Source organism: Emiliania huxleyi (assembly GCF_000372725.1).
Source record: "Emiliania huxleyi CCMP1516 chromosome Unknown EMIHUscaffold_157, whole genome shotgun sequence".
Taxonomy (NCBI): domain Eukaryota; phylum Haptophyta; order Isochrysidales; family Noelaerhabdaceae; genus Emiliania; species Emiliania huxleyi.
This window is the reverse complement of record NW_005201014.1, coordinates 221,030-239,728: the sequence shown is the minus strand read 5'-3', so window position 1 is coordinate 239,728 and position 18,699 is coordinate 221,030. Positions and strand designations below refer to the sequence as shown.

At 65.3% G+C, this 18,699-nt stretch overlaps 7 protein-coding genes across 7 annotated transcripts; 4 read left to right on the top strand and 3 right to left on the bottom strand.

Annotated features, from left to right (window-relative positions):
* Positions 1-3,794: 3,794 nt before the first annotated feature.
* EMIHUDRAFT_59582 (hypothetical protein) lies at positions 3,795-4,115 on the bottom strand (the record flags this gene model as incomplete). The annotated part of the gene is made up of 1 exon (XM_005785888.1): positions 3,795-4,115. A coding segment is annotated over one exon (321 nt), but the record flags the coding sequence as incomplete, so codon positions are not given.
* Positions 4,116-6,651: 2,536 nt separating this feature from the next.
* On the top strand, positions 6,652-7,176 carry EMIHUDRAFT_363966 (hypothetical protein). The gene has a single exon (XM_005785887.1). The coding sequence runs from the start codon at positions 6,658-6,660 to the stop codon at positions 7,072-7,074; it is 417 nt and encodes a 138-aa protein (XP_005785944.1). The 5' UTR covers positions 6,652-6,657; the 3' UTR covers positions 7,075-7,176.
* Positions 7,177-8,566: 1,390 nt separating this feature from the next.
* EMIHUDRAFT_229663 (hypothetical protein) lies at positions 8,567-9,433 on the bottom strand (the record flags this gene model as incomplete). The annotated part of the gene is made up of 2 exons (XM_005785886.1): positions 8,567-8,716; positions 8,903-9,433. 2 exons carry the CDS (start codon positions 9,431-9,433, stop codon positions 8,567-8,569), a joined length of 681 nt encoding a protein of 226 aa, XP_005785943.1.
* Positions 9,434-10,410: 977 nt separating this feature from the next.
* On the top strand, positions 10,411-10,788 carry EMIHUDRAFT_229661 (hypothetical protein; the record flags this gene model as incomplete). The annotated part of the gene is made up of 1 exon (XM_005785885.1): positions 10,411-10,788. One exon carries the CDS (start codon positions 10,411-10,413, stop codon positions 10,786-10,788), a length of 378 nt encoding a protein of 125 aa, XP_005785942.1.
* A 1,083-nt stretch (positions 10,789-11,871) lies between these two features.
* Positions 11,872-13,803, top strand: EMIHUDRAFT_229660 (hypothetical protein; the record flags this gene model as incomplete). The annotated part of the gene is made up of 6 exons (XM_005785884.1): positions 11,872-12,059; positions 12,169-12,322; positions 12,482-12,980; positions 13,144-13,442; positions 13,635-13,717; positions 13,782-13,803. 6 exons carry the CDS (start codon positions 11,872-11,874, stop codon positions 13,801-13,803), a joined length of 1,245 nt encoding a protein of 414 aa, XP_005785941.1.
* Positions 13,804-13,878: 75 nt separating this feature from the next.
* Positions 13,879-15,629, bottom strand: EMIHUDRAFT_111788 (hypothetical protein; the record flags this gene model as incomplete). The annotated part of the gene is made up of 2 exons (XM_005785883.1): positions 13,879-14,230; positions 14,695-15,629. 2 exons carry the CDS (start codon positions 15,627-15,629, stop codon positions 13,879-13,881), a joined length of 1,287 nt encoding a protein of 428 aa, XP_005785940.1.
* An 894-nt stretch (positions 15,630-16,523) lies between these two features.
* Positions 16,524-18,699, top strand: EMIHUDRAFT_229658 (hypothetical protein; the record flags this gene model as incomplete). The annotated part of the gene is made up of 5 exons (XM_005785882.1): positions 16,524-17,308; positions 18,016-18,096; positions 18,172-18,232; positions 18,315-18,387; positions 18,644-18,699. The coding sequence occupies 5 exons, from the start codon at positions 16,524-16,526 to the stop codon at positions 18,697-18,699; spliced, it is 1,056 nt and encodes a 351-aa protein (XP_005785939.1).

The window sequence follows — 18,699 nt, the reverse complement described above, 5'->3', positions numbered from 1 at the left end:
AGGCAGCTGGGCCACTTGGGGGCGAGTCCATGCGCGAAGCTTGGGATGTCAAATACGAGGCGCTCTGTGCCGACTACGCAAGCGCCGTGATGAGCGCCCGGCTCCAGTACGGCGATTTCGACTTCAACGACGGCGAGTGCCGCTGGCAGCCTGTGTGGGAGGGTGTAGAGGATGTAGAGTGTAGAGCGCTGTAGAGCTGTAGAGCTGTAGAGCGCTCTGGAGCGCTGTAGAGCTGTAGAGCTCTACATCCGCCGCGTGACGAACTGCGTGCGTTGTAGAGCGATGTAGAGGCGCTCTACAATCTACTCAGAGCGGTGGTTGAGGCCGATTGCCTCAACTGTCAACCACGTGGTTGACAGAGGCCTCAACCCTCAACCAAGTGGTTGACAGACCCCTTCAACCCATCAACCACGCGGAATGGCTGTTCACACCCCCCGCGCAAAGGTCTGAACACACATTCTCTGTGAACCATTCATGTCGTCTTCTTTAACGCCTGGATGCTGCATCACACCTCCCATTCACGCACGTAGCTGAAGCAAGTATCGTAAAAACGGCGCGTCGAAGGCCCCCGCACGGGGGGATCCCGGCCGACGTCATGGTCGTCCGCGGACGCGGCCCTCCGTCTCCGGAGACATTACCGAACTCAAAACTGCTTACCAAAGCCAGATACGAGCTCAGCTCAGTGAGATCTAGCAGCACATACCCTCAGTATCCAGAATAGCAAAGTCTGAAAAAGTCGGTCCGACCGCGCAGAGCGGTCTGGCTGTCTGCAGAGCTTCCGTCCGAGCCCTGAGAAATGTCGGAGGCATGTCGGCCCATGTTCGCGATTTTGATGGCGTTGCCCTTATTGCACGTGAAACAGACCGCGCCGGCCACGCACCCTTGTTCCCGGAGGCCAACTCGAACAGGTTTGAGCAATGGCCGCCTTCCATGCTCGACACGTCCGCCCGCCATCAAGTTGTACGATGAAAAATGCAGCAGGAACTTAGTTGCCTCGAAGGCCGCCCTGCTCGAAGGCCGCCCTGCTCTCGGCATTGTGTTGTTGACTGATAGCACTGTCTGATCCAACCAGAAAGAGCCGTCGAAGAGCCGTCGAGAGCTACATGAGACCCAAGTCGTCATGATGTACCAGAAAACGAAACTAGCGCCAAAATTGAGATCTCAGGATTGACATTAATTTCTCGCGCCTGCTTTCGCTGCTTGAGGCTCGCCAAACAGATACTGCGTCTATGGCCGTGTGCAACGTCAAGTCGTTATATAACCGCGACAAGACCATCGCGCCAACCGCGACTCTGTTGCTTTTATGCGGCAGCATTCACCGTGACTCTTGCCGTGAATGGTTAGTGACCGCAATACTACGCCGTGAGCTGAGCTTCACCAGCCGTTTATCTTCCTTCCCTTGCCTTCTCTTGCCGTCCGCTCTCTGTGCGCATTCCACTGCATGCGGCAGCACAAGCGTCTTCTGCCGGGCGCGCATCTGAACTCGTACCTGGTAGGCCATCGCTTTGCTGAAGGATCAGGCGCCTGAATGGCGACAGTGAGCGTCTCCTACTTATGGATTGCGCTCAAGGTACGAGGACCGCAAGAGCGCGCCGCAGGCGAAGCGATTTTTTTGGCGGCAGGGCTGTTCCAATCTTGTGATCACGCGCGAGCCTGTGAATACGCCCCGGAGGCCTCAACCCCCAACTAAAGGGTTGACGGGGGGTCTCAACCGTCAACCAGATGGTTGAGGGGGGGCCTCAACCCTCAACCCGTCAACCACCCCTCTGAGCAGACTACAACGTGAAATCTCTACAACAAACTCTACATGATAAGCGCGAACGAGGCACGGTCGCTCTCCGACATGAGGCGCGTTGCACTTGCCAGTGCTGCCCTGGCCTTCTGTCTGCCCGCCCAATGGGTGGCAGGTGCCTCTGCTGCTGTGGCATGCCTCACGGCTGTGACTGGCCGGCGCCTCGGCGCGTCAGCTCGGCTCGGCGTAGCGATAGCCGATAGTGGCCAGCGCAACTCGCTTGGACTCAACGCTCAGGCCAGGAGCTCCCGCACGCGCTGGCGCGAGTCATGGCGCATGCAATGCGCCTGAATGCTCGCCTCGCCTCGTGCAAATGCGACCGTCCTCGCAGCCGACAGTCCACCGCCTGCTAAAGAAGCACAGCGACGAATGCGGCACCGGCGACGTATGGCAGGCTGGTCATGACGCAGTTATAGGGTGTTGTGTGCCGTCAGAGTGACTCTCTGTGTAGTCAGGGCCGTCCATCAGAGCTCCAGTAAGCTGGGAGACACCCCATTAGCGCGGCTCGACCTCTTTAAGCCACTGCCTTCCCGGCGGTTTGGCTGTAGAGCCTCTACAACAAACTCTACAGCAAAATCGCGCTCTACATCGCTCTACAACGCACGCAGTTCGTCACGCGGCGGATGTAGAGTTCTACAGCTCTACAGCGCTCTACATCTCTACAGCTCTACAGCGCTCTACACTCTACATCCTCTACACCCTCCCTCAGCTGGCAGCCGGTCCGCCCTTTAGAAGGCCTTCGAGGCGTGGTGAAAATCTAGCGCACAGCGCAGCTCTCATAGGTCTGAGCAGGCGGCACGTTGCTGCAGGTGGGAGTGCACTTCCTCCCCCTCCTCGTGTACGTCGAGACCGAGGCCCTCGCAAAGCAGTGGCTCGAGAGGTGTTCCTTGACTCGGCCGAGTGCGACCCCGAGGATGTCGGTGTGGGCGGCTGCGTCGAGAATGACAGCGAGTGCTGCGTCATCAAGGACTACCTCGCCGAGCTCTCCCCGAAGCCCTCGTCGTTCGCGGACTATGATCTATGTGAAGGCGAGGGAGAAGCTGGCGCGTGCGGCGCGCCAGCTGCAGTCGTAAGTGTGTCGCACACGCCCGAAGCCCTCTCGCTGGGGTCCCGGCTCCCCGCGCTCCCTCCTGCACGCTTTTTCCGATGCGGTTACCGTATCGCCTCCGTGCTCCGAGTGTGCGAGTCTCGGACGTGTGGCTCGTGGCCGTGGGGGGGGGGGGGGGGCGCCAGCGCCACCGAGCGCGCAGCGGCCCCCCCACAGGGCACAGTGTGACAAAGGAAGGGACATCTCTTCTTGCAATATGTAATAAGTATGTCCCAGAGCGAGCACACACACGACACACACGCACACACGCGAGGCCGATGGCCTTTGTGTTCGTTGAGCGTTTCGGGACGTAACGGTCACGCAGGGCCGATACCTTGCCGCATCGCCCCCTGCGCCCGCTCACTCCGGCTCATCCTCCTCCTCGCCCTCGCCCGCGTCGAGCGCGCCATCAACGAGCGCGCGCAGCGCATCGTCGCCCAGAGCCCAATCCTCCGCCTCCTCCTCCGCCTCCTCCTCCGCCTCCTCCTCCGCCTCCTCCATCGCCTCCTCGGTCGTCGCGGCGGCGGGCGAGGGCGCGGCGTCCTCCGCCACACCGCCCGCACCACCCTCTGGCGCGGCGGGCGCAGACCAGTCGTCCTCTCCGAGCGACCAGTCTTCCTCGCTCCCCAGCGACCAGCCTCCGACCGCCGAGTCGCCACCGACACCGCCGACACCGCCGCCGCCGGCTGGCGCCTCCTCGCCCGCTGCCCAGCCGTCCTCCTCGCCGGCGGCCCAGCCCGCCAGTGACCAGTCGTCGTCGTCGTCCTCCAGCGACCAGTCGGCGGCGGGCGCTGCGGGCTCCGGCGCCTGACGACACGGGGAAAGGTCTCGGACGTGTCGCGGAAGGGTCTCGGAATGTGGAAAGAGTGGAAGAGTCTCGGAAGTGTCTTGTGCCTCTGGCGACACGACGCCCGCGAGGTCGAGAGGCTGACCGCCCGCCCAGAAGGACTCGACCGCGTAGTAGTCGCGCTCCGCCTGCGCAAACACGTGCACCACGACCTCGTCAAAGTCGAGGCAGACCCACCCGCTGCCGGCCTTGCCCTGCCGGCTGCCGACGCGGCCAAACCGCTCGCTCATCTCGGACTCGACGCTCTTAACGATGGCGTCGATCTGGGCTCGGCTGCTGCCCTGCATCGTCACAAAGTAGCTCGTCGCCGACGTCAGGTGCCCCACCCGCAGCGCGGATATCCCCTGCGCCTTCTTGTCGTCGCCGGCACGCACCGCCGCAAGCGCGAGCGGCGTCGCCGGGTCGTCCTCGGGCGGACCGTCTGGGAGCTTGGGCTCGGGCGGCGCGTCGAGGTTGCGCTGGATCGCCTTCCTCCGCGCCTCGCGGCTTCCGGACCCGCGCCGCCGCCTCGCCGCGCTGCCGCTCCCAGACGCCATCGCCACCACGCGGATGCCTGGCTGCTGGTGCCGGCGCGAGAGCCGCGGGCCGGCCGAGAAGGAGAGCGGCCGCGCGAGCTGCAGTAGCGCCGCGAGGACGATGAAAGTCGGGCGCATCTGGCGGTGTTGGAGCCCGGAGCAATGCCACACCCACACGCTGCCCACACGATCGGTGGCACGAGCGAGCTGGAGAGGAGGAGAAAAAATCGCCCAGGCGTCAGGGCTCTCTAGCCCGTAGCCCGATCCCGATCATCCGGCCCGCTGGGTGCGCTTCTCAGCTCCCCGGCCCTGGATGTGAGGTTACTGACTGCACTCCAAGTGCTCCAAGTGCTTTTGCTGAAGTACGGGGGTCAGGTAGTCGTCGGTGTGTGTGTTGTGTAGCACGAGGCTCGAGGCCTGCGATGGCCGCACCGGCGCCCACGGTCCAGGCCCGGAGCGCAATTTGCAGCGCGTCGCGCCGCGTGCGCGAAGGCGGCGGCGGCCGATCGTAGGGTGCCCACAGGACCCAAAAAAAGAAAAGAAAAAAGAAATGGGCCACCCCCGATCGCAGCACTTCGTGTTGGCGACGAGCGGCGCGGGGCGGAGCACGGCGCACGAGGACGCCGAAAGCGGAAGCGGGACCAGCGCACAGCGCCATAGGAGGTATTTTCTTCTCAATAAGGCTGTGAAAAGAATTTTACAACAAAACTCCCTCGCACAACACTGGGCACCGGACTGGCGCGCACTGGCACTAACACAGGTACACCACTGGAGCCGCCTAAGCGACTCCCGCGAGGACGGCGAGGCACTTAGCTCCGTGCACTCGACCGCTCTCGCCGCTGGCAAGCTCATTCACAATCTGCTCCGCGATATCCGTGTGAAGAACGACTGTGAAAAGAAACGCAGGCGCCTAGTTTTGCTCCCCCACAGCTCACATCCCCCAGCTTCACATCGATGGCCGCCCACCGCATCGGCGCCCGCCTGTCTGGCCTCTCACCAGAGCAGCTCGTCGCCTTCATCGACGAGCAGGCGCCTCTCTGGAGCGACGCCGCGCTGCGCGTGGCGGAGGAGCACGCCGCTCGGCTCGTGGAGCAGCCCGAGTGGGTGCTCTCCGAGGTCCTCCTCTCGCCGGACCTCGCCCCGCACATCCTCGCCCAGCTGCCGACCAAGGAGCACGCCGTCAAGGGGACGTGCCGCGCGTGGCGCCGCGGCTGGAAGGAGACGCTGAAGAAGCGCGAGCGGCCACGCATGCTCGTGAGGCGGCCAAGGCAGAGCTGGACGCGTCATCAGCTCGCTGGAGCGGTACGACCCGTCAACGAATGAGTGGGAGGAGGAGGCTGTTGCGCCGATGCCAATGGAACGAAGGTATGTCCGCACGGCGGTGCTCGACGGCAAGCTGTACGCGGCGGGCGGCGTGAGTGTGGCCGACAACTTCGTCGCAACATCCAACCTGGTGGAGCGGTACGACTTGGCCGCGAAGTCGTGGGAGGCGGTGGCTCCGATGGGGACGGCGCGGTTTGCTCCCGCCGCGGCGGTGCTCGAGGACAAGCTGTACGCTGTGGGAGGCTACAACGACGACGCAAGCATCCTCAGCTCGGTGGAGCGGTACGATCCGGCGCTGGATGCGTGGGAGGCGGTGGCGCCGATGGGGGAGGAGCGGGACGGGCTCGCTGTGACGGTGCTCGACGGCAAGCTGTATGCGGTGGGAGGCTGCGACGACAACCCCAACGGCGGCGACCTCACCTCGGTCGAGCGGTACGACCCTGCTACAAACGCGTGGGAGGCGGTGGCGCCGATGGCGACGGCGCGGTATTCTCACGCCGTGGCGGCGCTCGACGGCAAGCTGTACGCTGTGGGCGGGGAGAATCTCAGCTCAGTCGAGCGGTACGACCCTGCGATGAATGTGTGGGAGGCGGTGGCGCCGATGGCGGCGGCTCGAAGTCGCCTCTCTGTGGCGGTGCTGGACGGCAAGCTGTACGCTGTGGGCGGGGAGAACGATGAGGATGGAGATATCGACTGCCTGGTGGAGCGTTACGACCCGGCGTTGGAGGTATGGGAGGCGGTGTCGCCGATGGGGACGGCGCGGTACTTTCCTCTCCCTCTTTGATGTTGGCGGCTGTTTCGCCCTCTCTCTCTCTCTCTCTCGTCTGTGTTTGGCAGGGCCGAGCGCGTTTAAAGGGGAGTTTGACAGGTGACCTTGAGGTTGTGTGACGTGTGATGCGTGAGTGAGCGCATCAGCGAGCTCGGCGCGCTCAACGGCGGCACGTACGTGTGCGGCAACGCGGCGCACTGGAGGACTATGGAGCGCGCCTCTACGTCGCTACCACGAGTAAAAGAAAGAAAGAAAACGGACAGCCCAAGGGAGTCGGCAGGAAATAGCCGCCGACGATTTCTTCTCATCTCCGTCGAGCTCACGATGAGCAGGGCGCTCAGACTGCTGCTCGCGCTGTTCGTGGCCGTCGCTTCCGGCCTGCGCTTGCCGACGCGGCCGGTCGTGCTCTCCGGCGCTGCCGCTCGTCCCGCCGCTGCCTCGTCGCTCTTCGCCCCCGCGCAGCCTGCGGCCCGCGCCACTGCTCGGCGTGCGCCGGCGCCGGCGATGGGCCTGTTTGGGATGGGGGCGCCGGAGCTGGCGATAATAGCGGGCGTAGCGCTGCTGGTGCTTGGCCCGGACCAGGTCAAGAAGCTCGCCAAGGACGTGGGCAAGGTCTCGGCCGAGCTCAAGCAGGTGCCGGAGGAGTTCAACAAGGGGATGGAGGTTGGCAAGTCGGAGCTGGAGGCCAAGAAGGCGACCACGGTCGAGGCGCCGACGGAGACGAACAAGGAGGAGGCCTAGGCCGCTGCGCGTCCCATCGCCCCGCGGATCCCAAGTGCCACCTTGTCACATGTGTCGGAAGCGTGACGGAAACGGAGAGTACTGAGTAGTCCGAGCATGTACTTTGCAAATGCTCCAAAAATCACTTACTCATCTCCTCGACCTCGTCCGCCGCCGAGGCTGCACTCAGACCGGTGGCCGCAGCCTCCACTACGTGGTTCAGCACGAGTGGCGCGTCGAGGGAGTAGCACTGCGCCACCGCTGCGCCGTCGCCGCCGCCGCAGTCGCCGCCGCCGCCGCCACAATCGCCCCCCTCGCCCAGATCCTCCGCGTAGACGGCCCACGGCCTCTCCGCCGCCGCCCGCGCCTCCTCCTCGACGCAGACGCCGAGCTGAGAGAGCATCTCGAGGTGGCGCTCGTGCACTTGCGAGCAGCCTGGCTGTGGCTCCATCACCACCACCTCCGCCACGCCGCCCACCTGGTTGAGGAGTGGCACGGCTCAGTGGTGATGGCGGAGGCACGACCCGTGCCCGCCGCCCCGCCCACCTCCACCCTCCCCGCCTGCCGCAGCCTCCCCGCCGCCCCCGCCACGGCCCCGCCGCCCGCCGCAGCCCCGCCGCCCGCCGCCGCCCCGCCGCCCGCCGCAGCCCCGCCGCAACTTTCTGCGCTTGGTTCGAGCGGGGCGCGGACCGCGCGGGCGTTGCGCTCGAAGGCCAGCCTCGCCTGTGAAGAACGAAAGCGCGGGAGTGAGGGGTTGACACGCCACCTGCCGGGAGCGCTCGACGGCCGTCCCCTCTCACCGCGTCGCCCGCCTCTGCGCTGCTTGGACGAAGTGCCGCGCCGGCGGCGGCCCAAGACGTAAGGAGGACAAAGCGCCGCGCCTTGCGCAGCGCGCCGCCCGCCAGCGCGACGGCGTCTGCAGCGGCGATCTCCTCCAGCTGCGCGCGGTACGCGTCGTCCGCCGCCAGCCCCGCGCCCCTCCGCGCCCTCGCCAGCGCCGGCCCGAGGAGAGGGCCTACTCACAGCCACTCAGGCGGCGGGTCTCGGCAAATCTGGCGATCGCGCCAGCGCCGGCCCGCGGAGAAAGGCCCTCGAGGTGCGCGGCGGGGAGAGGGGGGCGGCCCTCCTCCACCGTGATGGCCGAGGGAGGCGCCTCGTCGATGGGACACCGCAGTGCGAGCAGCAGCGGCGGCGGCCGCCGGGCGCGAAGCGCGGCGGCGAGGGCAGGACGGCGCTGCACATCGGCGGAGCGAGCGGCGGCGGCAGTGTCGAAACCAGCCCTGCGCAGCGTGGCGGCGAGCGAGACCAGGCGGCAGAGCGGCGCGGGCGCGGCAGCGAGGCGGTCCAGCGCCGGCACGCCCTCCTCCGGCGCCGCGCCCGCTGCCAACAGAATCCGCAGGACTTGCTCGTGCCTTCCCACGCAATCTTCCTGCTGCTCGCACGCGCCTTCCACCGCCATGTCCAGCGGGCCGAGCCTGAGGAGGAACCCGTCACTCTTCGGCACCGGAACGGCTCATTCGGTAGCGACTCTCTCGCGGCCCGAGCGCCTGTGCACGTTGCGAGCCGCCACGTCGGCATGTGCGCGGAGCAGCAGACGCACGCTGCCGGCGCAACCGCTTCGCGCGGCGAGCAGCAGAGGAGTGTCGCCCGCGCTTGTGGCGGCCTGCGTGGCGCTTGCGGCGGCGGCAGCGCCACCGCCCACCAGCCTCTGCAACAGCGCCCGCAGTGCGGCGGCATGGCCTCGACTGGCAGCGAGCAGCATCGCGTTCGAGTCGACGGGAGGGCGGGGCGGGGCGTCTCGCGCACCTGCGAGCAGCGAATCGATACTCAGACATTCACAACTGCATACCCATCGCGAGTCGACTGGAGGGCGGGGCGGGGCGTCTCGCGCGCCGCTGTCGAGGAGGGTGCACACGGCATCAGAGCCGATCGGGGCGCATCCCGCGGCGAGCATTAGGGCGGTCCAGCCCGCAGTGTTGCGATCGTCGAGCAGCGCCGGCGCCGCATCGAGCAGGAGGGCCGCGGCCGCCCCGCTGCCTGAGATGGCGGCCAGATGCAGAGCGGAGTCGCCGCGGCTCGTCCGTGCGCAAGCCTCTACGCCGGGAGCAGCGAGGAGGATGCTCAGGCACTGCGCGGCGCCGGCATGCGCTGCGGCGTGAAGCGGCGTGAAGCCCTCGGTGCAGGTAGAGTCGAGCGACGCACCAGCGGAGAGGAGGATGGAGGTGAGGTTGGGCTCGCGCCGTGCTGCAAAGTGCAATGCTGTCTCACGCCTCTCACCCGCCACTGCAGAGATGTCGGCATTGCCCGCCAGCAGCCGCTCGACCGTGGTGACGTCCGCACCGGACGCGACAGCGGCAGCGAGGTTTGCTGCGCCGGCCATGTAGCTGATTCAGCGGCGTCGAGGCACCTCGACGAGGCACCAGCAGCGGCTGGAACGGATGAGACTGTCGCTTGACACTGCTCCGCGGTGCTGGATTCGACCTTTTTACGGGGTAAGGTATGGTACCCGGTATGGTCCTGGCCGCCGGAGGCGGCCTGCTCGACGGGTGGGGGGGTATGGTCAATCGCTGGAGCCGCCGTACCGCCCACCCACGTTACAACAGTACACGCCGCGTCCACCGGCCGCGCCCGCGCCTGCGCCCGCGCCTGCGCCGGCACGCAAGGCCCTGGCGGCCTTTGCGGACACGCTCTGAGGGGTGAGCACGATTGCCGGCGGGTCACCTCGCGCAGACTGCATCGCGCGAACCCGTGCCGCACGACCGGACGGCCTAACGCACGACGGTTACTGTGCGCTCGTCACCGCTTCGCCCGGGCAAGCCATGCTCTTGGTCACGTCGTCACCATCGCCCTCAAAGCGGAGGCCCATCCAGCGAGATGTCCACCCGCCCGAGCACTGGAGCTTGAAGTCGTAGAAGTCGCGGTCAGAGCCCTTGAGCCTCGTCGCCGAGTTGCGCACAGACAGGCCGGTTACCAGGCTGTCATCGCACACCGCCTCGCGCACCTCGCACGGCCCGCCCTCTGAGCCACTCACCCAGCCCCACATGACTGAGAGGAGACGCATCAGCCCGGTGGACTCCTGACACACGTCGCGTTGCCGCCTGCCGAGCCGCATCGTCCAGGTCGCCGAGTCCTGGGCACTGGCACTCAGGGCGAGCAGCACGACGATGCACACGCCGCACATTGTGTGATTCGACACACCGCGCATTGTGTGACGCGCCACGCCACGCATTTTGACTGCCGGCGCCACGCGTACGCCAGTCTGTCACTGCCCAGGCGCGCGCCGCGGCCCGCCGTTTTTAGCTTCGCGCCCCCGCCGGAGGCCGGACGCGAGCCAGCTCCGCGGGTAGCTGGGTACGAATGTCACTCTGGCTGCTCCCATGTGCGCTGCGCATTGATGCTCCTGAGCACGCGCCCATCGAGGGGCCTACAATTGTTGCTGCCGGACGCGCAGAGAAGCTGCGTGCGGCGGTGCTGGAGAAGGTGGAGCAGAACTCGGTAGTAGTCTTTGCCCGCAGCGAGTGCCCGTCCGGCGACGCGGCCCGCGAGTGCTTCGAGGCGTTGGGCATTCCCTACGTGTCGATCGAGGTTGGGCAAGGCTCGACCCTGGAGCGCGCTCTTTCGACAAGCGCCGACACTCTGCCGCGCATTTACATTCATGGAATGCTGTACTCTGGCGCCGAAATTGCTGAGAAATGTCGAAGTGGTCTCGTATCAGCGCTTGCGCTTGCGCAATAACGAACATCGGGCCGCGCCCCTCGGCCCTCTTCTCCGCTGCGTAGCTACTCCACGCTCCATGTGTTCCAATCACCTGGCCCCGTCGTCCAGCTGGGTGCGCTTCTTAGCTCCCCAGCCCTGAGCGGAAGGTCAATGACCGCACTGAGTGACTCCCAAAAGCTCTGAGTACCTACGCTGGGCTGTCACCTCTCACCTCTCAGCCGCTCACTCCTCAGCCGCTCGGCCGGGAGGGGTCTGTTACCTCTACCTCTGAGGGCCTGCGGCCCTCTTACCTTTACCTCTGGGCAGCCGTGGGCCCTTTACCTCTACCTCTGAGCGACGTAGCCGTGATTTACCTGTGCGTGATCTCGCCTCGAGGATCTCTCTCGCGCGAGAGGCGAGTGATCTCGCTCTCGAGTCCGATCTCGAGATGTTGAGTGAAAATCGCAGATTATCGATTTTCACTCGCCGAGAAGGGAACATAAAATGCGCAGCCGCACGAGTGTTTCTGAGAGCCGCTTAGGTGAGTGGCAGACATTTCAAGCGGCCGCGCTACGTGCCGCCCACCCCACATGGTTGGCCGCGGCGCAGCGAGGAAAAAATTTGGATGTCGACAGCCTTTTTTCTAGGAAAATGGCCTCCTCGGCGCCATACCGCTCTTCGGCGCACAGCAGAGCCTCGCAGCCTGGCATGCTGCCTTCCCTTCTACACTTTCAGAATGGATGGAGGCAGCGCCGGGCTCAGCTGCGTGCCCAGACCAAGTCGATTACGATTTGTACCAAAGTTGGTAGACAGTGCCAAAACCACGGAATCGAAAATGGCTCTTAAATTCGCGCACCTGGTGTCCGCACTGCCGCATGGTGCGAGCCGCCACTCCTGAGAAGGCCCGCTCCACTGCGATGCTTTTGCTGTCTGCGTCAATGCAGCATCCCATCGAGCGAGCAGCTCCACGACCACGTCAGACCCGAGGGACTGCCGTTGCCACCGACGTGCTCGGACCTGTATCGAGCCGCGGTGAGCCACCTGGCCCAACTGAAAGCCCAAGTCGGAGAACCTCCGGACGTGGCGGATCGAGCCGTCCGAAGCCTGGGCCGCCGCCCCTCCATGCGCATGGGCGGCTCGTCGCCGCTCGAGACGATGGCGGCGCGGCTCGCCGGACGGCCCAAAGACGCGCCGTCGCCGGCGGGCGCTCCCAGCCGAGGACGAGCCTTGACGCGGCCGGGCTTGACCGCGACGGGCCCCAACCGAGGCGGTCCGGCGGGAATCCGCGACGTGCAACGTATGACGCGTATGTGCGGCCCTCGCGGATGGTCGAGTACCACGGACGGCTCGCCGCGCCGATCATGCCGTGCCGCGGCCGATCTTCCGTGCTCTCCCCCGCGCCTCCCGACTCTACGCGAGGGCGCGGGTAGAGTCCCTCGCGGCTGGCGGCGAGCCCAACATGCGGCTGACCGCCCTCTTCGACGACCTCGCCGCCTCCTTCGCGTCCATCGAGGACGTCGTCAGCTTTGGCATCAACGCAAACACCTTCAAAGGACGAGCGAGCGTGGCAGATGTGGGAATTCGCATGCGAGCAGAAGGGCACGAGCCCCCTCCGCTCACACGCCGACGTGCGGGACTACCCGCAGCGATCCGCACACCTTCTCGCTTGCCTCATGCTACACGCCTTTGCGATCTGCAAACCCAGCCCACACCGGGTGCCGTCTTCATCAAGCCGCGCTCAGCGCTGGCATACCCGCTGGCGATCGTGCGAGTCTTTGGGCGGTGGGGCGTCAAGATGCCGTCCTACAAAGCCCTCGTGGCCGAGCTCAATGGCCTTATGCGCCTCTATCTGATGTACCCGTACTCGCTCATGCCGAAGCGAGCGGAACCCATGCGGTGGGGAATGGTCATCAAAATGGACCGCTTGCCGCTTGACGGCCGGATAATCGGCGGATACGCGTGGGACGACTCCGTACATCGTGTCTTCACGTTCAGGCGACTCAGCCGGTTCCTCTTCCGCACCGCCTTCCGTCTCGGTGAGATCTGTGGACACGCGTCCGGCGAGATCATGTACCTCACGCGATCCAGCGTAGTGTGGAGAATCAACGTGATAATCCACTCCAACCCTTCGCGGGCCCTTCTGCGTTCGATGGTGCCTAACAGAGACGGCTGCCTCGTTACGCCCCCTCGCTGCCCCTTCACCATCTTCATCGGACTAAGCGCGAGGGAGGGTGACCCGTGCGACGCCATCCGAGACATCGAGCTGCGCGAGGCGTGCCCTGACGGCGAGCGAGAGACGACGCCTCTATTCGCGGACGAAAACGGCTCGCCACTCACGCACTCGATCCTCGATCGACGCGCTCCTCAAAGCCGCTCTCCTTCACGCCTGCGGAGAAGCGGCAGCGAAGATCTACACCTGGCACTCCTACTGCTCCGGCCTTTCTACGGCGCTCCACGCCGCGGGAGTCCCAGACGCCGTCATCATGCTAATGTGCCGCTGGATGTGCGAAGCGTCGCTGCACGTCTACCGCCGATCGGGTGCCGTCGCCCACGAAGCGAACTTTTGGGCAGCCACGCGTGCGGACGTCAGCAACATCCAGGCCGCCAATGTTCCAAACGTAGTCATGGACCAGGGAATGGCAGACGTGGCCGACTTCTGCTCAAGGCAGTGCGCTGCGGATAAGGCGGCGTACGTGGAAGCGCAGGGCGCCGCGCCTCGCGGGGCAAGCGGCGCGGCCACCCGCGGGGCAGCCAGGCGGTGCGGCAAACACGCCACCACCAACTCGCGAAGCAGCGCCAAGCGCGCCGATCGACGCCCGATCGATCACCGCCGAAAACGCCACGGGGCGACCGGTCCTCGTCGCAAGCGCCCTCTGGCGCCGCAGTACGCATGCAAAGAGTTCGGCGGAGCCGGCTGGGCGGCGACCGTGTTGCGATGCTCCAAGCACACCGCAATCGTCCGGTTCACGTACGCGAAGAATTTTACATCCAAATACTGGGCACGGGACTGGCGCGCACTGGCACTAACACAGGTACACCACGGGAGCCGCCTAAGCGACTCCTGCGAGGGCGGCGAGGCACTGAGCGTCCGTGCACTCGACCGCCCTCGCTCGCCGCAGGCAAGCTCATTCAGACGCGTCGCTCGAGCGTCGCGAGAGCCTCCGCCACTCCCGCGCCGCTCGCCAGAGCGCCGCCTGCGGCGTCGCTCGCTGCTGCTGCAGCATCGCTGGACGTCCACGGCAGAGCATCATCGCTGGACGCCACCGCTGCTGCAGCATCGCTGGAGGCGGCGGAGGCGGCGGTGGCGTCCGCCTCGCCAACCAGGTCCGTCCAGTACTGCTTGTCGAGCCACGCGGGCCGTGGCAGCGCCCACTCCCGCACCAGGATCCGCTCGACCGCTCGAAGCGACTGCTCCGCCCAGCAGCACGGCTTGCCTTGGTAGCCGGTCCACGTGAAATCGTTGTTGGCGAGGTGGATGCGCCTACAAAAAAGACCTCCAAGGCTGTCTTTTCAGAGCCGGTCGAAGTTGGCGAGCTAGCTGGACGCGCCGGCGCGAGTTCGGCGTCGCCACCGCGTCGACGTACTGCCGCGGCGTGACTCCGCGCAGGCAAGGCTCGGCTGGGCAAGCGCCAGGCGTGGAGGTCTGTACGTGCATCATCGACGAAGTGGGCGACGGCAGCAGCGCGAGCTTGTCGGTGGTCCAGATGCCAAGCACAACCTCTCTCGGCGGAGGCTCGGCGGACGCGTTGTAGCCTAGAAGGTTCGGAGAAGGTTCAGGGAACCTTCTCCCGCCGGAGAGGAGGAGGGGCGGTCGCGTTGCAGCCTCGCGCAGCGAAGGCGGCGCGGTGGTAGTCCATCAGTCGGGTGTGGAGGGGGAGGAGGAGGGCGGGGTCGGTGGTGACGGTCAGCGGCTCGCCCGCGAGGTTGCGGACGAAGGGCAAGTACCACTTGACCTGCGGGTGCTCGAGCGTGAAGGTGTAGACCGCCTCGAGCGCCGCTGGCCCGGGGGCGTCTTTGCCTCTCCGACGGATCGGTCCGTCGTGATATCGCCCCACCAGTGGCGGGTCGGCGTCGACCGACGCGAAGGTTCCCTCTGCAAGGCCGAGCTTGCTGACCCACCACGGATGGTCGTAGATGGCGTACACCTTGACATCCTCGTGCGCCTCGGCGACAGGGCCCGCCTGGCAGGGCGTGCAGTTGGTCAGGATGGTCGTCGCCAGTTTCGCCCGTCTGCTCGGGCCCCTGTCGAACACGACGGACGCCGGGTCGAGCCGCTCTACCGCCTGGCGAGGCAGGTTGAGGAGGACGGCTGAAGCGCGGGCCACGCCGCCTCCTGCAAAGTGGAGCAGCGAGGCGCCGCCCTCCGCGAGGGCGTCGCCGCCTCCGTCGTAGATGCCCGTGAGCTCGTGCCGGTAGAAGACCCGCACGCCGCGGCCGAGCGCCTCGCGCAGCATGGCCCGGACGGGTGTGGCGTAGCCGGCGTTGTGGCCGTCGGCGGCGACGATGCGGTAGAGGGTGGCGTTCATCTCGGCGTCCGGGGAGCAGGAGGGCTCGTAGCAGACGGTCTTCAGCTTGAAATGATTGACGATCAGGTCGGCGGGCAGGTGCATACTCATGCCGAAGCGATATGCGCCGATGTCGATGGTCAGCCCGTCCAAGTCCACCGAGTACGTGCGGCCACCCACCGCCTGACGCGCCTCGAATAGGCAGACCGAAGACGCGTCGGCTGCAGCGGCGTCAAGAGCGAGCCGCCACGCCGAGTACACGCCAGCCCAGCCACCTCCAACGACGGCCGTCGTGCATTGGATGGGCTCCTGCCAATCGCTTGCATGTGTCCATGGTGCGGCAAGGAACGAGCTGCCGAGGAGGACAAGTGCCATAGTTGTGTGGAATCCGATACGTCTCAGAACCTGAGGCGGCACCAGCGCGAGGCTCTGGCTGCACAGCACGAGGTACTTTCCAGCTGGAAAACAGCTGAACGCTGCTCCGGCTGGGTTGACCGGCATGAAAAAAAAATTCCTTTGTCGTGCTTTTTCGGGGCTGACAGCTTTGACTGCCGTCCGATACACATACACCCCCGTGAAGAAGCCAGGGATCTCCCGCATGCACCTCGCCACGGCGACGTCCGCTGGAGGGGATTTTTTACTCGAGTAGAACCAGAAATCTGGCTGGCACTCACTCACAGTGATTTGGGCTCAGCAGCTTTCTTTCTTCTGGAGCGGCCGTAGTGGAGGTCCCGCTATCCTGCGGCATGAAGCTTGAGAGCTGGCCAGCACTGCGGCAGTGCTGGCTGCGTGTAGTCGAGCGCTTTTACGGCTCTGCTTGCGCGTGGATCCGACCGAGCCCGCGTGACCACAGCTTTCTTTCTAGACTTTCGTGTCCCGGTCCGCGACGCGGTACTACCTTCCCCGGGTAGTATACCATTCTCGCATGTAAGTTCAGGAAGTTTTACATCGGCGCGGAACTCCGTCCGATTGGCGGCTTCGTTCGTTCGTTCGGCGCATGGCAGCACGCGCGATGACCACGTCGCCTTTCTGCTATCTGAGTGTTGGTTGGCTTCGGAAAGTGTTTTCTCTGAGGCAAGGAGCGGTTGGCACTTGGAGTGCAGTTGTCAACCTCACAAACCCTCAAGCCAGGGCCGGGTAGCTTAGATCTAAGAACAGGCACACGCTCTCCGCTAATGCGTGACTCGCAGCCCCTCGCAATCGCCTCGGGCGTCTCTTTAGCAGTCCTTGTCCGATGACGACGGCAGCGCCCACGCGTGCACCTTCTTCATGCTGGACGCTGCTTTTGTGCGCCAGTACCCCGGCAAGAGCCTGCCCTTCTTCCAGGAGATCCGAGACAAGTACACCACTGACGAGCCGCTCGTCGAAGTGTCGCTCGACTACGCGGATGTGGTGAAGGGCACCCACATTGAGACGACCCTGGCGGTCTCGCACCGCTGGATGCAGCCGGACGACCCGGACCCCGACGGCGAGCAGCTCAAGGCGCTCAAGGGCTTCCTCAACTCGCCCGACGGCAAGAAGATTGAGCGCGTCTGGATTGACTCGGCGTGCATGCCGCAGGACCACCCCAAGGGCTCGCGCAGCGCGGAGGACTCGGCCGCCTTCAAGAGGATGCTCAAGGAGGTGAACCGCCTCTACCTCGGCACCACCGTCCTGATCCTCCTTGACCTTTCGTACGTGTCCCGCTTCTGGACTCAGTTTGAGTCGTGGATGTCCATGCAGTTCGCGACGCCTGACGGCCTCAAACCGGCGGTGGGCACCAAGAACGAGCGGCACCATATTGTTTGCATCCAGAACGCGGCCGAGCAATCCGAGCTGCACGAGAAGATGCTCATCCAGAGCTGGGCGACGAAGACGCCGGAGCAGGCGCACGCCTTCCTCTCTAAGCCCGACGTCACCGTGACCAACCAGAGCGACAAGAAGGGGCAGCTGCCGAAGATCAAGGAGCTCGACGCGGTGGTCCAGGGCGCGTTTAGCGAGGTCGCTCGGCAGATAGAGGACGAGCTTGCGGCGAGCCAGGCAGCGGCTGCGCGCGCTGAGGCCGAGCTGGCCGCGTGGGAGGCGGAGAACGACGCCAAGGCGGGCGATGGGAACAGGTGGAAGGTGGCGGCGCGGCAGGCGGCGAGCGCGGTGGAGGAACACGCGCGGGCGAAGGAGGAACACGCGCGGGCGATCTCGAATAGTGTTGTCCCGGCAATGATGAAGCGGGCAGAGGCAGCGTTGACAGAGGACAGCCTGAGTATGTCCGACGTGCCGGAGCTGGTGCTGCAGCTGAGCATCGGAGGGGACAAGCTGAAGGAGCGGGCCGCGGTGGCGCTGGGGTACTTCGCTTACAACGACGTCGACAACCAGGTGGCGATTGCGAGGGCGGGCGGCATCGCGCCGCTGGTTGCGCTGGCTAGCGGCGGCACGGACGGGCAGAAGGAGGAGGCCGCGGCGGCGCTACGATGCCTCGCTCGCAACGCCGACAACAAGGTGGCGATCGCGAAGGCGGGCGGCATCGTACCGCTGGTGGCGCTGGCTCGCGACGGCACGGGCGGGCAGAAGGAGTATGCCGCGGGGGCGCTGGGGAACCTCGCTATCAACGCCGACAACCAGGTGGCGATCGCGAAGGCGGGCGGCATCGCGCCGCGGACGCGCGCGTCCCGCTCAACCAACTGCGGCCGCTGCCTTCGCGACAACTGACCGCATAAGGCGCGCTTCAGAGGGTGGAACCCAATATAATCACCAACAGGGTGGAACCCAATATAATCACCAACAGGGTGGAACCCAATATAAACACCAACTTGGTGGAACCCAATATAATCACCAACAGGGTGGAACCCAAGATAATCACCACAGGGTGAAACCCAAGATAATCACCACAGGGTGGAACCCAAGATAATCACCAAACGTGTGCTAACCGGCTTGCGAGTAGGGAGGAGGAGGCTGCGCTGCACAAGCACGGGCGGGAGGGGCTTTCTCCTGCGGAGTCGTGCGTGCGCAGGGCTCCTCTTTGCTTTCTTCTACTCCCTACTATCATCTCGTTCCCGTCCTACCAGAGAAGGTTACTTCCCCCAGGATTGGTCTTCTCTGCCTGCGGGAACACCCTCGGGCGGCCGGGTGGGGCTGCGGCTGGAGCTAGCATGGCTCGGTAGAGCCGAGACCCCGTGTTGAGGCGGCGCTCCTGTGGGCGGCTGTGGAATCGGCAGATTCGACCTCAGATCTCCAGTATTCTCATCCCAGTGGATGGACGTCCGTACGTCCCTTTCTCTTGACTCTTCCTCTCGCCGTCCGCCAGCCAGACGCTCTGTCGCTGGCGGCCGCAGTTTTCTGTGACCCACCCACCTCTCCCTGGTGTTTCTTGTCTGGGGAGGGGCGCTTTCTCCTGCGGAGTCGTGCGTGCGCAGGGCTCCTCTTTGCTTTCTTCTTACTCCCTACTATCATCTCGTTCCCGTCCTACTAG

Bases quoted from the DNA above. Each gene is read 5' to 3' on its own strand.
- EMIHUDRAFT_363966 (XM_005785887.1), top strand. From the start codon at position 6,658: ATGAGCAGGGCGCTCAGACTGCTGCTCGCGCTGTTCGTGGCCGTCGCT.